This window comes from Nomascus leucogenys, chromosome 10 (genome assembly GCF_006542625.1).
Source record: "Nomascus leucogenys isolate Asia chromosome 10, Asia_NLE_v1, whole genome shotgun sequence".
Lineage (NCBI taxonomy): Eukaryota > Metazoa > Chordata > Mammalia > Primates > Hylobatidae > Nomascus > Nomascus leucogenys.
The window spans coordinates 69,271,032-69,293,647 of record NC_044390.1 but is presented as its reverse complement, the minus strand read 5'-3'; the positions used below and the strand labels follow the sequence as shown (position 1 = coordinate 69,293,647).

Genomic DNA, 22,616 nt, shown 5'->3' with positions numbered 1-22,616 from the left:
TGGACCACTAGCAAGACTAATAAAGAATAAAAAAGAATCAAATAGACACAATAAAAAAGGATAAAGGGGATATCACTACCGATCCCACAGAAATACAAACTACCATCAGAGAATAAAATAAACACCTCTAAGCAAATAAACTAGAAAATCTAGAAGAAATGGATAAATTCCTGGACACATACACCCTCCCAAGACTAAACCAGGAAGAAGTTGAATCCCTGAATAGACCAGTAACAGGCTCTGAAATTGAGGCAATAATTAATAGCCTACCAACCAAAAAAAGTCCAGGACCAGATGGATTCACAGCTGAATTCTACCAGAGGTACAAAGTGAAGCTGGTACCATTCTTTCTGAAACTACTCCAATTAATAGAAAAAGAGGGAATCATCCCTAACTCATTTTATGAGGCCAGCATCATCCTGATACCAAAGCCTGGCAGAGACACAACAAAAAAAGAGAATTTTAGACCAATATCCCAGATGAACATCCATGCGAAAATCCTCAATAAAATCCTGGCAAACCAAATCCAGCAGCACATCTAAAAGCTTATCCACTAAGATCAAGTGAGCTTCATCCCTGGGATGCAAAGCTGGTTCAACACACATAAATGAAGCCCATCAATAAATACCTAATAAATGTAAAATAAATGTAGTCCATCATATAAACAGAACCAAAGACAAAAACCACATGATTATCTCAATACATGCAGAAAAGGCCTTGGACAAAATTCAACAGCCCTTCATGCTAAAAACTCTCAATAAACTAGGTATTGATGGGACATATCTGAAAATAATAAGAGCTATTTATGACAAACCCACAGCCAATATCATACTGAATGGGCAAAAGCTGGAAGCATTCCCTCTGAAAACTGGCACAAGACAGGGATGCCCTCTCTCACCACCCCTATTCAACATAGTGTTGGAAGTTCTAGCCAGGGCAATCAGGCAAGAGAAAGAAATAAAGGGTATTCAATTAGGAAAAGAGGAAGTCAAATTGTCCCTGTTTGCAGATGACATGAGTGTATATTTAGAAAACCCCATCGTCTCAGCCCAAAATCTCAAGCTGATAAGCAACTTCAGCAAAGTCTCAGGATACAAAATCAATGTGCAAAAATCACAAGCGTTCTTATACACCAATAACAGACGGAGAGCCAAATCATGAGTGAACTCCCATTCACAATTGCTACAAAGAGAATAAAATACCTAGGAATCCAACTTACAAGGGAGGTGAAGGACCTCTTCAAGGAGAACTACAAACCACTGCTCAATGAAATAAAAGAGGATACAAACAAATGGAAGAACATTCCATGCCCATGGATAGGAGGAATCAATATCGTGAAAATGGCCATACTGCCCAAGGTAATTTATAGATTCAATGCCATCCCCATCAAGCTACCAATGACTTTCTTCAAAGAAGTGGAAAAAACTACTTTAAAGTTCATATGGAACCAAAAAAGAGCCCACACTGCCAAGACAATCCTAAGCAAAAAGAACAAAGCTGGAGGCATCACGCTTCCTGACTTCAAACTATACTAAAGTCTACACTAACCAAAACAGCATGGTACTGGTACCAAAATAGAGATATAGACCAACGGAACAGAACAGAGCCCTCAGAAATAATATCACACATCTACAACCATCTGATCTTTGCCAAACCTGACAAAAACAAGAAATCGGGAAAAGATGCTCTATTTAATAAATGGTGCTGGGAAAACTGGCTAGCCACATGTAGAAAGCTGAAACTGGATCCCTTCCTTACACCTTATACAAAAATTAATTCAAGATGCATTAAAGACTTAAATGTTAGACCTAAAACCATAAAAACCCTACAAGAAAATGTAGGCAATACCATTCACGACATAGGCATGGGCAAGGACTTCATGACTGAAACACCAGCCAAAACTGACAAATGGGATCTAATTAAACTAAAGAGCTTCTGCACAGCAAAAGAAACTACCATCAGAGTAAATAGGCAACCTACAGAATGGGAGAAAATTTTTGCAATCTACCCATCTGACAAAGGGCTAATATCCAGAATCTACAAAGAACTTAAACAAATTTACAAGAACAAATCAACCCCATCAAAAAGTGGGGGAAGGATATGAACAGATACTTCTCAAAAGAAGACATTTATGCAGCCAACAGACACATGAAAAAATGCTCATCATCACTGGTCATCAGAGAAATGCAAATCAAAACCACAGTGAGATACCATCTCACACCAGGTAGAATGGTGATCATTAAAAAGTCAGGAAACAACAGGTGCTGGAGAGGATGTGGAGAAACAGGAACACTTTCACGTTGTTGGTGGGAACATAAACTAGTTCAACCATTGTGGAAGACAGTGTGGCAATTCCCCAAGGATCTAAAACTAGAAATACCATTTGACCCAGTGATCCCATTACTGTGTATATACTCAAAGGATTATAAATCATGCTACTATAAAGACGCATGCACACATATGTTTATTGCAGCACTATTCACAATAGCAAAGACTTGGAACCAACCCAAATGTCCATCAATGATAGACTGGATTAAGAAAATGTGGCATATATACACCATGGAATACTATGCAGTCATAAAAAAGGGTGAGTTCATGTCCTTTGTAGGGACATGGATGAAGCTGGAAACCATCATTCTGAGCAAACTATCACAAGGACAGAAAACCAAATGCTGTATGTTCTCACTCATAGGTGGGAATTGAACAATGAGAACACATGGACACAGGATGGGGAACATCACAAACCAGGGCCTGTCGTGGGGCTGGGGGAGCGGAGAGGGATAGCATTAGGAGATGTACCTAATGTAAATGACAAGCCAATGGGTGCAGCACACCAACATGGCATATGTATACATATGTAACAAACCTGCACATTGTGCACATGTACCCTAGAACTTAAATTAAAAAAAAAAAATCTTTAGCAGTATATAACTGCTATAGAGGCATTATATAATTCAAGCTAAAAAATTTTCCCCCTCAAAAAACATGCTAAAAACCTAAAACTTAAAGGGCATTTTAATGTATCTTTTCTTTTCTCCCACTTTAACAGTTAAGAAAAAACAAATATGCCATTAGACAGACTAACAACTCTACTAGGTATTCAAAAGTTTTACTGCAGTCAAATTCAGTTGTAAGAATTATACTTTAAGACTCATGTTCTCAAACTTCAGAGAATTAAAAACCTACATGGTGGCTCACACCTGTAATTCCAGCATTTTGGGAGGCTGAGGTGGGTGGATCACAAGGTCAGGAGATCAAGACCATCTTGGCTAACATGGTGAAACCCCATCTCTACTAAAAATACAAAAAATTAGCCAGGCGTGGTGGCGGGTGCCTGTAGTCCAGCTACTGGGGAGGCTGAGGCAAGAGAATGTCATGAACCCTGGAGGCAGAGTTTGCAGTGAGCGGAGATCGTGCCACTGCACTCCAGCCTGGGTGACAGAGTGAGATTGTCTCAAAAAAAACCAAAAGAGAAATCTAAATAGAGCTCAAACACAGGATAAAAAATGTAAGTAATGGATATATACAACCAACTCTATCTACTTTTAATTACTATATGCTACTCACGAATGCACCTGCAGACATATATGTATGTTGTTTCATATTGCCTGGAAGTCTGAGCACAGTTGAGGATGCCTAAGCTAACTCTGTATGTGGAAAGTTGAAATACAACTGAACTGCAACCTACCACACCACTACACATGTGCACACACATACAAGAACTGTGAAAAGCTCAGTTGCAACTCACCTCTTATTTCCCACCCAGAGTCTGAACTTTCACACTGAATTAAGTGAATTAGCAAGTAGAAAATTAGCATGTAGAAAGAGACACTGAGTGACTGAGTGCTACATAGACAAATCCTGAAGAAAAACTGACTTGGATTGAATATTTCAGTATGTGAAAATTGTTACAATGAGGGCTAAATGTTTTTCAGGGTATATTTCACTTAGCTTGTTGATAAAATCTATTTATTTCTTTAGAAGTAATTCATAAATAAATGAAAGGAGGTGATTTGAATATAGTCTGATTCCAGAATAACATCCTTCAATCACTATACAATACTGATTCTGAAAAATTGCCTCAATTCCTCTCTCATTATTTTCCAGTGTATGGTCACCAAGGTTTAACCCTTAGCTAGTCTATTTATTCAATATTCTCATAATCCACCATTTACCTTAGTACTATTTCTTCACACTACCAAAGAAGAATAAATTAAAATAAAAATAGGGTATCTAGCTTAAGTTACTGAGTGAACAATGGCACATGCCAATACAACTAAGAATATGAATGGGAAGGTCAGTTGAAAAAGCAATGTGCTCTATTTTAAAAATTGATGTGGGAGAGATTCCATCTCAAAAAAAAAAAAAGATGTGGAAACAGTACAGGGACATCAAGGTAAAGGTGATCAACTGGATTTAAGACTCAGGAGAGTGGTATCTCACATAAATGCAGGTAGAACAATGTAAGGGAAATGCATCCAGTGAAAGTAGGTAAAATGGAGAAAAGGTAAAACTTGTAGGTAAAACTAGAAGATACTGAAAGAATTAAGATTACTCTACCCCCAAATTATGCCACCTGGTAAAATGAAAATCTAGGCTAAAAGTACTTGAAAAACAGCAGGTGCAAGATGATCACTATGAACTTCCTTCTGTTTCTTCCAAGCAGAAGACAAAATTCCCAGGTGAAAGATACCCTCTTTATACAAGTAACAGTCTTATCATCAAGGAGTGTAAGCTGAGGTCCAGGGAAATCTATACAAATCTTATTAAACTAATCATTATTTCCTGGCCACTACTCCATCCAATTAAATACCCTAGGCCAAGTTCCTTTGCCTTGTCCTTTTTTTTTTTTTTTTTTTTTTGAGAGTGAGTCTCACTCTTGTCTCCCAGGCTGGAGTGCAGTGGCGCCATCTCACTGCAAGCTCCACCTCCTGGGTTCACACCATTCTCCTGCCTCAGCCTCCCAAGTAGCTGGGACTACAGGCGCCTGCCACCACACCCGGCTAATTTTCTTGTATTTTTAGTAGAGATGGGGTTTCACCGTGTAGCCAGAATGGTCTCAATCTCCTGACCTCGTGATCCACCCTCCTTGGCCTCCCAAAGTGCTGGGATTACAGGCATAAGCCACCATGCCCGGCCCACATTTTCATTTTACTACTCTTTCTCCAATTCAGTATGTAAGTGTTCAACTCTAACTTGTCTTTTGGTCTTCATTTCCTTATGCATATTCCTGTGCCATGTAATAATTCTATTAAATTTGTATGGTTTTCTCCTGTTGATCTGTCTTATGTCAATTTAATTCTCAGGCCCAGCCAAAAAACCCTAAAAAGGTGGAGGTAAAATTTTGCCTCCCTTACAGTACCAACAAAATTTATAACAAAGAGAATATCTAAAATACATATAGAAATATTCCAAATAAGAAAGAAGTCAGACACAGTGGCTCATGCCTATAATCCCAGCACTTTGGGAGGCCGAGATAGGCGGATCCCTTGGGCCCAGGAGGTCAAGACCAGCCTGGGCAACATGGAGAAACCCTGTCTCTATAAAAAATAAAAGAATTAGCTGGGCATGGTGGTACGTACCTGTAGTCCCAGCTACTTGGGAGGCTGAGGTAAAAGAATCACCTAGGCCTGGGGAGGTCAAGGTTGCAGTGAACTATGATTGTGCCACTGCACTCCAGCCTGGGCGACACAGTGAGAGCCTGTCTCACAACAAAAACAAGAGACAAAAACAACTCAATAGTAAAATAAGAAAAGGATATGAACAGAAAGTCTATGAGAATACCTACCTACTGGCCTCATAAAATGAGCTGGAGAGTGTTCTCCCTTCTGCGTGCTTTTGGAAGAGTTTGAGAAGGACTGGTATTAGTTCTTTAAATGTTTGGTAGAATTCAGCAGTAAAGCCATCAGGTCCTGGGCTTTTCTTTAATAAAAGACTTTTTATTACTGATTCAATGTCCTTACTTTTTATTAGTCAATTCAGATTTCCTATTTCTTCATGATTTAGTCTTGGTAGATAGTACGTGTCAAGGAATTTGTCCATTTCTAGGTTATCCAATTTGTTGGCACATAAATTGTTCACAGTAGTCTTTTATGACCTGTTTTATTTCTGTGGTATCAGTTACAATGTATCCTTTTTCATTTCTTATTTTTTTTTTGAGTCTTCTCTTTTTTCTTAGTTTACCTAAAGGTCTGTTGATTTTGTTTATCTTTTCAAAAAGCCAACTCTTAGCTTCATTGATTTTTGCTATTTTTTTTTAGGCTCTGTTTCATTTATTTCTGCTCTCATCTTTATTATTCTCTTCCTTCTGCTAAGTTTAGGCTTAGTGTGTTCTTTTCCTAGTTTCTTTTGGTATAACGTTAAGTTTATTAAAGATCTTTTTTTTTAAATGTAGGTGTTTATTGCTATAAGCTTTCCTCTTAGAATTGCTTTTGCTCTATCCTATAAGTTGTGGTATGTTGTACTTCTATATTTTTTAAGGTTGTTTAAAATTTCCTTTTAATTTCTTCTCCGAACCATTGGTTAATTTCCACGTTTGTTAATTTTCCGAAATTCTTCCTGTTACAGATTTCTAGTTTCATACCACTGTAATCAGAAAAGATTCTCAGTATGATTTCAATCTTCTTAAATTTGTTAAGACTTGTTTTGTGGGCTAACATATCATCTGTCTTGAAGAATGTTCTGTGTGCACTAGGAACTCTTCCAAAAAAATGAAAAGGGAATACTTCCAAACTCATTTTATGAAACAATCATGAACCAGACTCCAAAGCCACACTAGGACACTACAAGAAAAAAAAATTAGAGGACAATATCCATAATGAACACATATGCAAAATTCCTCAACAAAATACTAGGAAGCCGAATTAAACAGCACATTAAAAGGATCACTCATGATGATAAAGTCAGATTCATATCAGGGATGGTTCAATATATGCAAATCTATAAACAAAACATGGCACATAACAGAATGAAGGACAAAACACTATGATCATCTCAAAAGATACAGAAAAAAATCTGACAAAATTAAATATTCTCTCATTATAATAATTGTCAACACATTAGATATAAAAAAATACTTCAACATGAGAAAGGCCATATATGACAAACTCACAGCTGACATCATCCTCAATAGTGAAAAAGTTGAAAGCTTTCCCTCTAAGAGCAGGAACAAGACAAGGATGCTTACTCTTCCCACTTCTATTCAACATAGTACTAGAAGGTGTAGCCGGAGTGGTTAGGTAAGAAAAAGAAATAAAAGGCATCCAAATTGGAAAGAAAAAAGTGAAACTGTTCCTGTTTACAGATAACATGTTCTTATATATAGAAAACCATAAAGACTCCACCAAAAACTTTAAGAATAAACAAATTGCGTAAAGTGACAAGATACGAAAATCAAAATACAAAAATCAGTATCATTTCAATGCACTAAAAACAATCTGAAAAAGTAATCCAGAAAACAATCCCATTTACAATAGCTATAAAAACAAAAAATTTTTACAAATAAATTTAACCAAGAAGATGAAAGATCTGCACACTGAAAACTATAAACATGGATAAAAGAAATTAAAGAAGACACAAATATATGGAAAGTTATCCCATATTCTTGAACTGGAAGAATTAATATTGTTAAAATGTCCACATTATCCAAAGCAATATACAGATTCAATGCAATTCCTATCAAAATTCCAGTGCCATTTTTGACAGAAATAGAAAAAACAATTTTAAAATTTATATGGAACTACAAGGGACCCCAAACAGCAAAAACAATCTTGAGCAAAATGAACAAAGCTGGAGGCATCACACTACCTAACTTCAAACTATACTACACAACTATGGTAATCCAAATAGCATGGTACTAGCATAAAAACATACAGATAGACCAATGGAACAGAATTGAGAACCAAGATATATACCCACAAATTTACAGGCAATTGGTTTTGAAAAAAGATACCAAGAACACCTAATGGGGAATGAACAGTCTAATCAATAAATGTTGGACAACTGGGTATCTACCTGCAGAAGAATGAAATTAGACTCTTATGCCTTTTACAAAAATCAACTCAAAATGGATTTTTTCTTTTGAACTTTTAAGTTCAGGGGTATATGTGCAGGTTTGTTACATAGGTAAATTCATGTCATAGGGGTTTGTTGTACATTTTTTTTTTTTTTTTTTTGAGACAGGGTCTGTCGCTATCCCTCAGGCTGGAATGCAATGGCGTGATTTCAGCTTACTGCAACCTCCACCTCCTGGGTTCAAGTGATTCTCCCACCTCAGCCTCTCAAGTAGCTGGGATTACAGGCACATACCACCATGGCCTGGCTAATTTGTGTGTTTTTAGTAGAGATGGGGTTTCACCATGTTGGCCAGGCTGGTCTCAAACTCCCGACCTCAGGCGATCTGCCTGCCTCAGCCTCCCAAAGTGTTGAGATTACAGGCGTGAGCCACCATGCCCAGCTGTACAGATTATTTTGTCACCCCGCTATTAAGCCAAGTGCCCATTAGTTATTTTTCCTGATCCTCTCCCTCCTCCCACCCATCACCCTTCAGTAGGCCCCAGTACCTGTTATTCCCCTCTGTGTCCATTTGTTCTCATAATTTAGCTCCCACTTGTAAGTGAGAACATGTGGTATCTGGTTTTCTGTTCCTGCATTAGTTTGCTAAGGATAATGGTCTCTAGTTCCTTTTCCTGCATTCTTTTTTACAGCTGCATAATGTTCCATGGTATATATGTACCACATTTTCTTTATCCAGTCTATCATTAATGGCCATTGAGGTTGATTCCAAATCTTTGCTTCTGTCAACAGCACTGCAATAAACCTACACATGCATGTGTCTTTACGATAGAATGATTTATATTCCTTTGGGCATATACCCAATAATGGGATTGCTGGGTCAAATGGTAGTTCTGTTTTTAGTTCTTCAAGGAATCTCCACACTGCTTTACACAATGGTTGAACTAATTTACACTCCCCCAACAGTGTATAAGTCTTCCTTTTTCTCCACAGCCTTGCCAGTACCTGTTTTTTTTCTTTTGAGACAGTCTCGCTCCATCACACAGGCTGGAGTGCAGTGGTGCAATCTCAGCTCACTGCAATCGCTGCCTCTCAGGTTCAGGTGATTCTCATGCCTCAGCCTCCCAAGTGGCTGGGAATACAGGTGCATGCCACCACGCCCGGCTAATTTTTGTAATTTTAGTAAAGATGGGGTTTCACCATGTTGGCCAGATTGGTCTCAAACTCCTGACCTCAAGTGATCCACCCACCTTGGCCTCCCAAAGTGCTGGGATTATAGGTGTGAGCCACTGTGCCCAGTCACCTGTTACTTTTTGATTTTTTAATTATAGCCATTCTGCTGGTGTGAGATAATATCTTATTGTGGTTTTAACTTGCATTTTTTTAACGATCAGTGATGTTGAGCTTTTTTTCATATGCTTGTTGGCCACATGTATGTCTTCTTTTGAAAAGTGTCTGTTCATGTCCTTTACCCACTTCTTTTTTTTGGTTTTTTTTTTTTTTTTTTTCTGAGATGGAGTTTCACTCGTTGCCTGGGCTGGAGTGCAGTGGCGTGATCTCAGCTCACTGCAGCCTCCGCCTCCCAGCTTCAAGTGATTCTCCTGCCTCAGTCTCCCGAGTAGCTGGAATTACAGGCGTCTGCCCCCATGCCCAGCTAATGTTTTGTATTTTTAGTAGAGATGGGGTTGCACCATGTTGCCCAGGCTGGTCTCGAACTCCTGACCTCAGGTGATCCGCCTGCCTCAGCCTCCCAAAGTACTCAGAGTACATGCATAAGCCACCACGCCCAGCCCTTTGCCTACTTCTTAATGGGATTCTTTCTTGTAAATTTGTTTAAGTTCTTTATAGATACTGGATATTAGACCTTTGTCAGATGTATAGTTTGTAAAAATTTTCTCCCATGCTGTAGGTTGTCTGTTTACTCTGTTGATAGTTTTGTTTGCTGTATAGAAGCTCTTTGATTAGATCTCATTTGTCAATTTTTGCTTTTGTTGCAATTGCTTTTGGCATCTTCATCATGAAATCGTTGCCCATGCCTATGTCCAGAATGGTATTGCCTAGGTTGTCTTCCAAGGTTTTTATAGCTTTGGGTTTTATATGTAAGTCCCTCATCTTGAGTTGATTTTTATATATGGTGTAAGGAAGGGGTCTGGTTTCAATCTTCTGCACATGGTTAGCCAGTTATCCCAGCACCATTTATTGAATAGGGAATCCTTTCCCCATTGCTTGTTTTCATCAGCTTTGTTGAAGATCAGATGGTTGTTGGTGTGTGGTCTTATTTCTGGGCTCTGTATTCTGTTCCATTGGTCTATGTGTCTGTTTTTGTACCAATACCATGCTGTTTTGGTTACTGTAGCCCTTTAATACAGTTTGAAGTCAGGTAGCATGATACCACCAGCTTTCTTCTTTTTGCTTAGGATAGCCTTAGCTATTTGGGCTCTTTTTGGGTTCCATATGAATTTTAAAATAGCTTTTTCTAGTTCTATGAAGAATGTCACTGGAAGTTTGACAGGACTAGCATTAAATATATAAATTGCTTTGGGCAGTAGTCAAGCCTAGAGGCAAATCAGGAATGCAACCTCATTCACAATTGCCATAAAAAGAATAAAATACCTGGAAATACAGTCAACCAGGGAGGTGAAAGACCTCTACATCGAAAACTACAAAACACTGCTCAAAGAAATCAGAGAAGGTACAAACAAATGGAAAAACATTCCAGGCTCATTGGCTAGGAAGAATATCAAAATGGATTAAAGGCTTAAATTTAACATTTGAAACTGTAAAAGTCCTAGAAAAAAACAGAGGAAAAACTCCATGACATTGGTCTGGGGAATGGTTTTTTGGACATAAACCCAAAAGCACAGACAACAAAAGCAAAAATAGATGAATGGGATTATATCAAACTAAAAAGCTTCTGCACAGCCAAGGAAACAATCAACAGAGTGAAGAGACAACCTATGGAATGGGAGAAAATATATCCAAATCATGTATCAGATAAAAGGTTAATATCCAAAATATATAAGAAACTCAATAAGAAAACAACCCCGTTAAAAAAAAAATGGGCAAAAGAGCAGGATGCAGTGGCGTATGCCTATAGTCTCAATTACTTCAGAGGTTGAGGCAGAAGAATTCTTGAACCTAGGAGTCCAAGTACAGCCTGGGCAACATATTGAGACTCTGTCTCCAAATAATAAAATGAATTTTAAAAATAATCTTTTTTTAAGAATTGGACAAAGGATCTGAATAGATATTTCCAAAAAGAAGACACACAAATTGCCTAGAGGTATATAAAAAATGCTCAACATCACTAATCATCAGAAAAATGCAAATAAAAACCAAAGTAAGTTATGACCTGTTAGAATGGCCATTATTGAAAAGACAAAAGTGTTAAAAAAAAAATGTGAAGAAAAGGGAATCCTTTGTATACTGTTGGTAGAAATGTAATTAGTATAAGCATTACAGTATGAAAGTTTCTCAAAAAATAAAACTACCATATGGTCCTGCAATCCCAATACTGGGTATATATCCAAAGGAAATGAAATCAATAGTGAAGAGAGATCAGGACTCCTATGGCCATTGCTGCATTGTTCACAATAGCCAAGATATGGAATCAACCTAAGTATCCATCAGTGGATGAATGGATAGAAAATGTGGTATATATACACAATGGAATGCTATTCAGTCCCATAAAAGAGGGAAATCCTGTAGTTTGTAACAACATGGATGTACCTGGAAAACATTATATTAAGGGAAATAAGGCAGGCATAGAAAGACAAACACCACATAATCTCACTTACAAGTGGTGTGTTAAAAAGTTGAACTTACAGGCCAGGCACGGTGGCTCATGCCCGTAATCCCAGCACTTTGGGAGGCCGAGGTGGGCAGATCACGAGGTCAGGAATCGAGACCATCCTGGCTAACACAGTGAAACCCCGTCTCTACTAAAAATACAAAAAATTAGCCGGGTGTGGTGGCAGGTGCCTGTAGTCCCAGCTACTAGGGAGGCTGAGGCAAGAGAATGGCATGAACCCAAGAGGGGGAGCTTGCAGTGAGCCGAGATCGCGCCACTGTACTCCAGCATGTGAGACAGAGTGAGACTCCATCACAAAAAAAAAAAAAAAAAAGGTGAACTTACAGAAGTAGAAAGACAATGATGGTTACTAGGAGATGTGGGGGCACTGTGGGTAGGGTGGATGGGGAGATACTCACCGAAGTATACACAATTTCTGTTAGGAGGAATAATTTCAAGAGATCTATTGCACAACATGGTGTTGCTAGTTAATAACACTGTTGTATCCTTGAAAACTGTTCAGAGAATACATTTTAATTGTTACCACAAAAATATTAAGAATGTGAGGTAATGCATATTAATTTGCTCAGTTAAGCCATTTCACAATGTATACAAATTTCAAAATATATTGTACATGATAAATAAATACAATTTTTTGTCAACTTAAAAAACTAAATTTTTTTAAAAATTAAGTGATTTGTCTAAGGCTACTCAGCCCAAAGGCTGAGTTAGGCTGTGAACCCAAGCCAACTGACTCCCTAGCATTTACTCTTAGCCATAATACAAACTGCTCTGTTTTATTAACAATATATTTTGAATATTTTTCCATGTCAATAAATGTACATGTACCCAAGCTATTTAATATTGCATTCTATTCTGCTGGTGGTTTACAATGCTGTATAGAATCAACCTCCAGGTGATATACATGTAGAATATTTCTAGTTTATTTCACTATTAAAAATGAATCTACTATGAAAAAGAAGGATACCTAAATGATCAAATAAGCATTTAAACAAATTTTTAAACATGGTAGCTGTCCAAAAAAAAATGAAATACCATTTTTTTCTCTTTTCTAATAAAATCTGACATCCAATATGGAAAGAGGGATAAAAAAAAATGGCACTCTCTTCCATTGATGACATAAATGTAAATTCTTTTTTTCTTTTCCTTTTTTTGAGATAGGTTCTCGCTCTGTTGCCCAGGCTAGAGTGCACTGGCGTGATCTTGGCTCACGGCAAGCCTCAACCTCCCAGGCTCAAGTGATCTTCTCACCTCAGTCTCCAAAGTAGCTGGGACTACAGGCGCACTCCACCACACCCGGCTAATTTTTGTATTTTTTTGTAGAGATGAGGTTTCGCCATGTTGCCCAGACTGGTCTTGAACTTCTGGGCTGAAGCGATCCACCCATCATGGACTCTCAGAGTGCTGCGATTACAGGTATGAGTCAGTGTGTCTAGCCCATAAATGTAAATTCTAACTGCCACATGCAAGATAAAAATGTGTCTATCATGTAAGTACTTAAATAAGGAGCCTGAAGAACCTCTTGCTCAGTGCAAACATTTCATTTCATTTCAAGGCAAAACTATTTATAACACTATTTATAAATAACTATTTATATCTAAAGATCCACCAATAAATAGAATGCGGCAGTCATATTAAAGGAATATGTGAGAGTGATAAAATGAATAAATTAGATTAACTTTTCTGTCTATCAGTACCTGAAAAGATCTTGAAAATAATGTTGGCTGAAAAAAAATAAGATACAGAAAGAATTGATACTGTTATAATTTTATTTTATTGTATTTATTAAGTTTTGAGGTGGAGTCTCACTCTGTCGGCCAGACTGGAGTGCAGTGGTTCACTGCAACCTCTGCCTCTTGGGTTCAAGTGATAATCCTGCCTCACCCTCCCGAGTAGCTGGGATTACAGGCGCCTGCCACTACGCCCCGCTAATTTTTGTATTTTTAGTAGAAACAAGGTTTCACCAAGCTGGCCAGGCTGGACTTGAACTCCTGACCTCACGTGATCTGCCGGCCTTGGTCTCCCAAACTGATGGGATTACAGGCGTGAGACACCGCACCTGGCCCCATCTGTTACAATTGCACAACAGACACACCAACAGAGCAACATGGCTAACTTGATATGCAGAAAAACTTCCTGGTACAGAACACCTAAAACTACAGGAGAAAATAGAAAAACTTTTTTAAAGCATGACTAAATAGTCTATAACAGAGAAACTACAAAAGGTCAAAAACAAAGAGAAAGTGCCAATATAGAAGGGTAAGCAAAAGGTGGGGCTTGTGTTTGTTTCAAGGCATCTACTACTCCCTGGCACTCTAGAACCTGGTTTTTATAAACCCTGAGCACAAAGTTTAAAAGACAAAGCAGAGTCCAAGAAAGGTAGAAAGCTGAATCAGAGACTCTTTCTGCTCACCCCGCCATATAAAGCCAAAGCCTTCTAAAGGCAACACTCTTAATATGTCTTCTAGAAAAAAAATCTGCCCAGTGGAATGAGTTCGTGAAGAGATTTGCCAATGAAGTGATTCTAGAAGTTATTCCAGTATTGTGCTTATCTCTCTGGGTAATCTTTGCTTTGATTTTTGCCTAATAATTAATTTCTGTTGAGGCAGGGGAGAATAATCATCGAACTTGGCAGAAAATTGAAGGTTCATTCCCTGGAGAGGGTAAAAAAGAGTCTCTAGACCAAAGAGTACAACTGAGGGGCTCAGCTTGATCTCTTTGACGAAGTCAACTGTCTGGTGTCTGAGCATCATATTCTTCTATGGCTATTAGTTTATATGATCCTCTACTTAATGTCTGCCTTATCTACTAAGTAATATGCTTCATGATGGCAGGAGTCAAGTCTGGTTTTGCTCACCGTTTTAACCCCAACATATATCACAATGCCTGGCATATAGGAGAAGCTCAAAAATTGAAAAAGAGAAAAAAGTAATTAGGGGAGGGAAGGAGATTAACATTATTCAAACAGCTGTATTGGCCTTTTTAATGTTCCTTTTAACATTCCAGGCATAGTCCCACCTCATGGCCGCTACACCTGCTCCTCTCTTTGCCTGAGGTAATCCCTTCCCATAAAAATCCCCATGGCTAATGCCTTCCCCTCTTTCAAATCTTTGCTCAAATGGTAGTTTCCAGGTGAGGCCTTCCCCGACCACCCTATTTTAAATTCCAACAACCCTTTTACCCCAAACTCTGCATATTCCTTAGTTACATCTGTTTTATTCTTTTCTGTATGTTTATTATGTACATATTAATAACACTATTATTAATATCATTTATTATGTCCTAAAAGACTAAATATCTTACAGTACTAGCTATCTCTCCCTAGAAGGTTCACTCTATAAGGACAGAGACTTCTTTCATTACTGTATTCCCAATTTTTACAATGATGTCTAACACACAGTAAAAACTCAGTATTTGTTCAAAAAATGACTACATAAAATAAAGTAAAATAACATTTTGTCATTGTTTTAGAGATTCAAAATTTATCTTAACATGCATTGTTTAAAATATGCAAAACTGCCAACTATTCATGGGTAGAAAACACTATCCCTGTTTTAAGATTTTATACTTTTTAATTTTTAAGTGTTAAAATATCCTTGCTTTTTCAAAATGATGATCATAATATATAGTAACTATTTTTTCTCAATGGCCTTATTTGCAAAAATGAGAAATGGTTAAAATCTGTCAGTGTCTAATAATTTTTTAGAAATTTTACTGGTCTATGGCATCTAAACATCTGGAAACTACTGACATATAAAATTAAAATAACTCATCAGAATGTCATTTCAATATCTAGCCCAATAAACCCATTGAAGCTAATTCTACCCTTCAAAAATTCTTTTCTCTAGTCAAGCCAGTATCTTTACCAAACTCAAACCATGACTTTGATTCCCCTGAACCCTTCTTCTGAAGTGACTTTCCTTATCATCCGTCCTCTATAGCCTTCTCTTCCTTTATCTAAAATCTATCTAATATCACAAAGCCTTTCTTTACCACTCTATCCTACATTCATCTTTCTCTCATCTGAACACCTCTAGCCCTCTAGCTAGGGCTTAATTCCAAACACTAGTTTGGCTCAAGCTACCTAAGTAAGAATCACTTTGTGGAAATTTTTTAAAGGCACTTTCCAGCATCTCAGTGCAGATTAGGAGAATTTCCAGGATTGGGGTACAAGAGCCAGTAGTTTTTAAAAGTTTAGGGAACAAAGAAAGTCTTATTAAATAAAAATAATTTGACCACAATGATAGTTACATGTTTATCCTAAGTCTTCCTATTAAACATCAAATGTGCACGTCCCGTGTATAATCACACATATGAAGAGCTTAATTTTGAAATAATTCATTTCAAATTCAATCGTAACATTCTGACACAGATACACAGAGGCATTTGTGAAAATGGTGTATTATCATAGAAGGGCACACAATGTAAAGAAATTAATATTCTTAAGCTTAAGTTTATTCGAATGGGCAGCAATGAAATTTTGCTTTAAAAAAACAAGTTAACCCAAATATAGTTTACCAACCTGTTTGTTGTTCTCTGCCATAGAAAGCTGCAATGCCAAGAGCATGGAGTCTGCACCACAAAGAGTAGTTCTCTCAGAGTTACAAAGAGCACGCCAATTCTTTCGAAACTCTTTAATCATATCCAAGACAGACTTCTGATTAAACACAGCCATTATCTTAAAGTAGGACAGAATACAAAGTTAAAGTACCTTATGTTAACTGGAAATTAACATTTAACATGTATAGGCAAGCACAAATAGAGAAACATATATAGTGAATGAGAGGTCATTTCATATTTACCAAGATTGCTTTTAATTAAATTTAGGAAAACAAAATAATACAATTTCTGTGTAATCATATTTCCCTCCCCTTTGGTTTCTTAAGCCAAACCTTTTGAAAGAACAAAATGCAGCCTTCAATTCTGAAAATTCACACAAAAACAGACATGCAAATTTACTGCAAACTTATAATTACAAATATACCTAATTAAAGCTGTATTTAAATATATATATATATATTTGTTTTGAGATAGGTAATATCTGATAAATTGAAGAAAAAAAAAAAAAAAAGAAAAAACCTAAAAAGCCAGTTTCCTCCCATCCTACACTGTCCCAAAAGAGGTGGCCTATTTTTCTACCCATTTGAATCTGGACCAGCCTTGTGACTTGATTTAACCAACAGAATGTGGCAAGAATGACGCTGTGGGAGTTCTGAGCTTAGGCCTTAAGTGGTGTGTGCAGAAGTAATACAATAGGCCTGAATGCTGTCCTTTGAAGCTGGAGTCCAGTTCGGGAACTTAGATTTCAGGAGCATTTCCAGTAAGAGTGGTTCACTGTGCTGAACTGTTCATACAAACAATATAGTTTGTGCTAAACACTTGCAAGTCTGGAATTTTGGTACATGTCAGACAGTGGATGCCTTTGCATTTAGACCCCAATAAAAACCCTGGGCACTAAGTCTCTAATAAGCTTCCCTGGTAGACATTTCACATGTGTTGTCACAACCTTTTACTGGAGGAATTGTGTCCTGTATGACCACTAGAGTATCACCTAGCAGTGTCCAACCCAAACTGCCGATCCACAGAATCATAAGGAAACGCTTATTTTAAAACCTTATCTTTTGAAATGATTTGTTACACCATACTACATAACCAATAAAATAACTAATATTTAGGAGCTTACTTGGTGGAGATACTTTTCAAAAGCTTAATATTGATTACCTCACTCAATTCTCGTAAGTGTCCAATAAGACAGGTCTGTTATTATCCTCATTTTACCTAATACCCTCCATGTCACTCAGCTTGTAAGTGGACAAACAGCATAAACTTAAGACGTCTAACTCTATAAGCTGTGTTCTTAAAGCATCATGTTAAATAACTTCTCCTGATGCACACAAAAGCCTTTCAAAATAACTTGAGGTAGTGCCAATGTTTCATATACCCAAGACTACATAAGGCATCCAATCCCTTTCTCTTAGTTTACAGACATGCCTGCTAAAAGTTTTTTTCCTACTTTAAGTACTCAAGTCTCAACATACTCACATGCCCATCATCTTATTTTGGCTATTTTCCTGTACTTATTCCATTTCCTGACTCCTGCTATCCATTTCTTCTATTTTTATGTGGCATAAACAGAATCCTAGATGTTTACTTTGGTTTGTATAATCAAAAACAAAGATATATACCACTTGCAATATAATTAAATTACAGACACAATCTATGATGCAACTTAAAGATACAGGTAGAAGATCAGAGATTAATTATTTACATAAATGCAAATCCTAGTAAATAGCTAAGAGCTGTATTTCTGTTCAAAATATCACCCTCATCTCTTGAAAGAAAAAAAAAGTGAAGAAGTGTCAGCTTCAGTGACACGGTCACTTTGCCTGAAATACATTTTTAGGAGTAAATTACTTACTGGTATGATTTAAAGGTAGTATTATGAGATTTGATTGCTATGAATGAAGACTCACTTGGGAATTAGGCCATTCTGAAATGTGGCTCCACCACTTACTGGCTGCGAGATCTTGGCCAAGTTACATCACCTTTCCCTGCCTCAGCTTCCTCACAATGAAAATGAAAACCCTATCCCATAGGGTTTTATAAGTAAACAACATAAACACAAGTAAAGCTTTTAGAATAGTGCCTGGCATGTATAAAAGCACATTAGCTATTATCATGCATTATGAGTTTCTAAGTTGTTTTTAGTTAAAAGTAAAAGAGCATTGCCTGGGCATGGTGGTTCACACTTGTAATCCCAGCACTTTGGGAAGCTGAGGCTCACCTAAGGTTAGGAGTTCAAGACCAGCCTGGCCAACATGGTGAAACCCTGTCTACTATAAATTAGCTGGGTGTGGTGGTGTGTGCCTGTAACCCCAGCTACTCGGGAGGCTGAGACAGGAGAATAGCTTGAACCAGGGAGGCGGAGGTTGCAGTGAGCCAAGATAGCACTACTGCACTCCAGCCTAGGTGACAGAGTGAGATTCCGTCTTAAAAAAAAAAAAAAAAAAAAAAAAAAAAAAGAGCATTACTATGGTGACAGAAAACCAAGAGTCTCATTCAGGGATCAGCTAACTTTTTCTAAAGGAACAAACAGTAAATATTTGAGGCATGCGCAACTACTCACTTTGACCTTCTAGTGTGAAAATAGCCACGGACATACATAAACAAACAAATGAGCATAGCTGTGCTCCAATAAAACTTTTTTTATGGACACTGAAATTTGAATTTCATATAATTTTTACACATCACAAAACATTATTCTTTTTATTTTTCCCCCAACCATATAAACATGTAAGACTTATTCTTAGCTCAGGAGTTGGCTGCACAAAAACAGGCAGCACAGCTAGTTTGCCAACCCCTGGTCTAGTCCCAGCTCTTCCTGTAGCTAGCTGGCTGTGGGAGCCTATGCCATAAGCCTTACACGTGGTTGCCTAGGTGAAGGCATCATCACACAGAAATATTTGCCTTCCAGTCCCTTGTGAGAAGTCAATGGGACAGTAAATATGCAAGCACTCTGAATGGCAGGCTGCACTATACAAAAAAACAGTAGCCAAAGGCAGCAGCGATAACACTTGTTTTTAAAAAATTGGATTTTTTAAAAAGCTCTAGCTGCTCTAGAGCAAAAACTGTAAGACAGAAAATTGTCACTGGGCAGGCAGTGTGAAATGGTTGAAAGAACTACCCTTTCGAGTCAGATATCACTTCCAGGCTCCCCCTTTATGACCTGTAGTCCTTCGGTATTTAAAATCTCTAATGAGCATAAGTTTCTTCACCTGCAAAACCAGGAAGGAATTCCTACCTCACAGAATGAGACGTTAATGAAACGAGTACATAACCCACATAGTGCCAGGCATTTAGTGGGTGCTCAATTAAAAAACTGCACTCAACATCATTATCAGTGTTAGAGTGCAAGTCCCAAAGGTTCCTTGGGAGGCTGTAACTAATCAGGAGTAGGAGAAAGTTGAGGAATTGGAGTCTGTGTACACAGTGGGACTAGAGCCCAGGTTTCCTGCCTAACTAATGGAAGTTAAGCAGGCCTCTATGGGCCTGTCTTCCAAGCTGCAGACGAACCCTCAGGACCTTCCAGCTCCTTCGCTAGATACTGTGAACTCCGCCTACAGCCCCCAGGCCCAACCAGGCTCGAGCGTGAAGTCACTGCACCATAATACCTCGGTCCCACGGCACTTTGCTACGACCGAGGTATTACAGTGCAAAACACCCTCAAAAGCCACAGCCTGAATCACCACTTAAAAATGCGACAGGGCAGGTAGTGCAGACGCGAGACTTACCTGGTTAGGGGTAGACCCGAAGACGTACTCTTGAGTGTGCAGAAGGATCCCCCACGGAAGTCCCTCCCGCGGCCGCCGCAGTCGCCGCTGAATACATTTCAAACCTCGCGGGAGGCCCCGGGAGCCAATCGCTGCGCTCGCCCTCCGACCCGGAAGCAGAGCCAGAGCGCGTCGCGGCAGCCCCCAAGGAAGACCAGCTTACCTTTGGTCGGTTCCCGGCGCTCTGCGGTGCGTATCGAGCTGGGAGCCTGAGAGGCCGCGATGCTTTTCTGCCGGCCGCCCAGCCTTGCCACTCTATCCCCGGGAGTTCTTCCTTCCCACCTCGGGCCCCGGGAGGTGGGAGCGGGGTCTTGAGGAACTCGCCTGGCCCGGGGAGAGGTGTCGGGGCTCATTGCAGAGACTTACCTTGTTCCCTCCCTTCTTCTCTGCCCTTGTAGTTTTACAGGGGCAAGTCCTGCCCAACGTGTACGGTGAGGCCCTGGGCACTGCTTTAATGAGCAGTAGGTGTGGGGACGGAACAATTTCGTGACCTCGAATCTCTTGCACTTCTATACCTCTCTGCCTCCGTGTCCCCGTGTCCGTAACACTTGCTGGTCACCCTTCAAAAGTCTCCAGTCCCGGATGTCAATTCCTAAGGTTACTAGTTTATAAGCGTCTCGAGGTGGGACTCATCTTATTCTCAGTAGATACTCTTAAGGTGCTTGAGATGTTTGTTACTGAGTCCAACTGTTTTCAGGACAACCCTTGTGTCGAATTTTTTAAAAAACCAAAAACTCTAAAACCCATAATTCTCATGTGGGAACGCTACTTCCAGAGTGCACACTAGTCCCTAACAGGTTAAGGTCTTGTGCCTAGTTTTAAGAATATTATTATTTTAAATTTTATTTTAAGTTCCGGGATACATGTGCAGGAAGTGCAGGTTTATTACAAAGGTAAACGTGTGCTATGGTGGTTTGCTGCACCTATCAACCCATCACCTAGGTATTAAGCTCCACATGCATTAGCTATTTATCCTGATGCTCTCCCTCCCCCCAGCCCCCTGAACATTATTTTTATATCACACATTTTGGCACTCCTTACAACAGATCCAGTTTTTTGTATCTGTTTATATTATAGCCCTTTTCACGTTGAGTCATAACTATCCCTAAACTGTGGTCTCCTTCAAGCCAAGAGGCTGTTTTTTTCTTCATTAGCGCTGGCTCTCCACACACAATGAAGTCTTCCAAATCCTGGCCCTGCTTGTGAGCTTGGCAAGTTAATTAACCTACTGAAGCCTCAGTTTCTCCATCTACAAAATGGAGAACAGAGGTAGTACCTGCCTTTAGATTTGTACAGATACCAGATGTGATCATGTCAGTAAAATGCTTAATATGGCACCTACAAATAGTGGTTCATAAAAGTTATTAATTTTTATTAACATATTTGCTATTAAAATGATTCCATCTTCAGATGAAATACTATTTGTTTTAGATAATCTAAACAGAACTTTGCCGTGTTATTGTCTGCTAGAATCACAGATATGGGAAAGAGCTGTGGAGCAAATGTGGAACCATTAATAACTAGATTTAATATTTTTCCTGTAGTTTCTGTCCCTTGATAAGTACTTTAAATGTTTCTTTTGAGCTTTCTGTCTCATTGTAACACCACAACCTTATTTTGATGCATTTGCTGAATGACTAATATTTTGGCCATTGTAATTGTACCTGTGCTGTAATCCACAGTTTCGTGACCTTGTCCAGTAGAAGGCTATTTTCACAACTGCTTGAATTTTGACATACAAGATGAAGCAAGATGCCTCAAGAAATGCTGCCTACACTGTGGATTGTGAAGATTATGTGCATGTGGTAGAATTTAATCCCTTTGAGAATGGGGATTCAGGAAACCTAATTGCATATGGTGGCAATAATTATGTGGTCATTGGCACGTGTACATTTCAGGTTAGTCTACAAAACTGCACCGAATGACAGTGAACATATTTCACTAATAAGAGAACTTACACAAACCAAATCTAAACTTTTAAAGTATATTGAGTTTGAATGTTAAAAAAAAAAAAAAAGGTAAGAAGACCCATAAAGAAAGATGTTCCCAGTTATGTGCCTGAGATTTATGTAAACATTATATAGATAGTGAAAAAGAATAGTATGAGGCTTCACTTTTGCCTCATGATCATTAATGGGATATTCTGATAATTGAAGGCTATGATTAACTGAACATTGGTATGTACAGGAAAAAAACAGTATAAATGAGATCCAATTAATTACGGTTTTTCCACATCCTGCTTTGACATACGAAACCAGCTAATATTGAGAGCCTGAAAAACAATCTTCCAGGAGATTTTATAGCTTTTATAATATTCAGTTTTCCTATTAGTATGCTGTCATACTTTTTGTGCATCTAAAGTATGCAGAGTATGGAGTCATATTAATTGAGCAGGCAGTTAAGCATAGCCATTAAGAGCATGAATTCTAGAACTAGAATGCCTACATGTTTACTCCTGCTTT

At 38.4% G+C, this 22,616-nt stretch overlaps 2 protein-coding genes across 2 annotated transcripts in view; one reads left to right on the top strand and one right to left on the bottom strand.

Moving 5' to 3' along the window:
* The window catches only part of PARPBP (PARP1 binding protein), a 78,368-nt gene extending 58,152 nt beyond the window's left edge, over window positions 1-20,216 (bottom strand). The window contains exons 1-2 of the mRNA XM_003269927.4: window positions 20,116-20,216; window positions 16,347-16,502 (exon numbers count right to left, since the gene is read on the bottom strand). Of these exons, the coding sequence (XP_003269975.1) occupies window positions 16,347-16,499 (153 nt within the window). The 5' untranslated portion in view covers window positions 16,500-16,502; window positions 20,116-20,216. The remainder of the gene's footprint in view (window positions 1-16,346; window positions 16,503-20,115) is intronic.
* Window positions 20,217-20,261: 45 nt separating this feature from the next.
* The window catches only part of NUP37 (nucleoporin 37), a 45,797-nt gene continuing 43,442 nt past the window's right edge, over window positions 20,262-22,616 (top strand). The window contains exons 1-2 of the mRNA XM_030821278.1: window positions 20,262-20,343; window positions 21,837-22,052. Coding sequence (XP_030677138.1) covers window positions 21,897-22,052 — 156 coding nt within the window. The 5' untranslated portion in view covers window positions 20,262-20,343; window positions 21,837-21,896. The remainder of the gene's footprint in view (window positions 20,344-21,836; window positions 22,053-22,616) is intronic.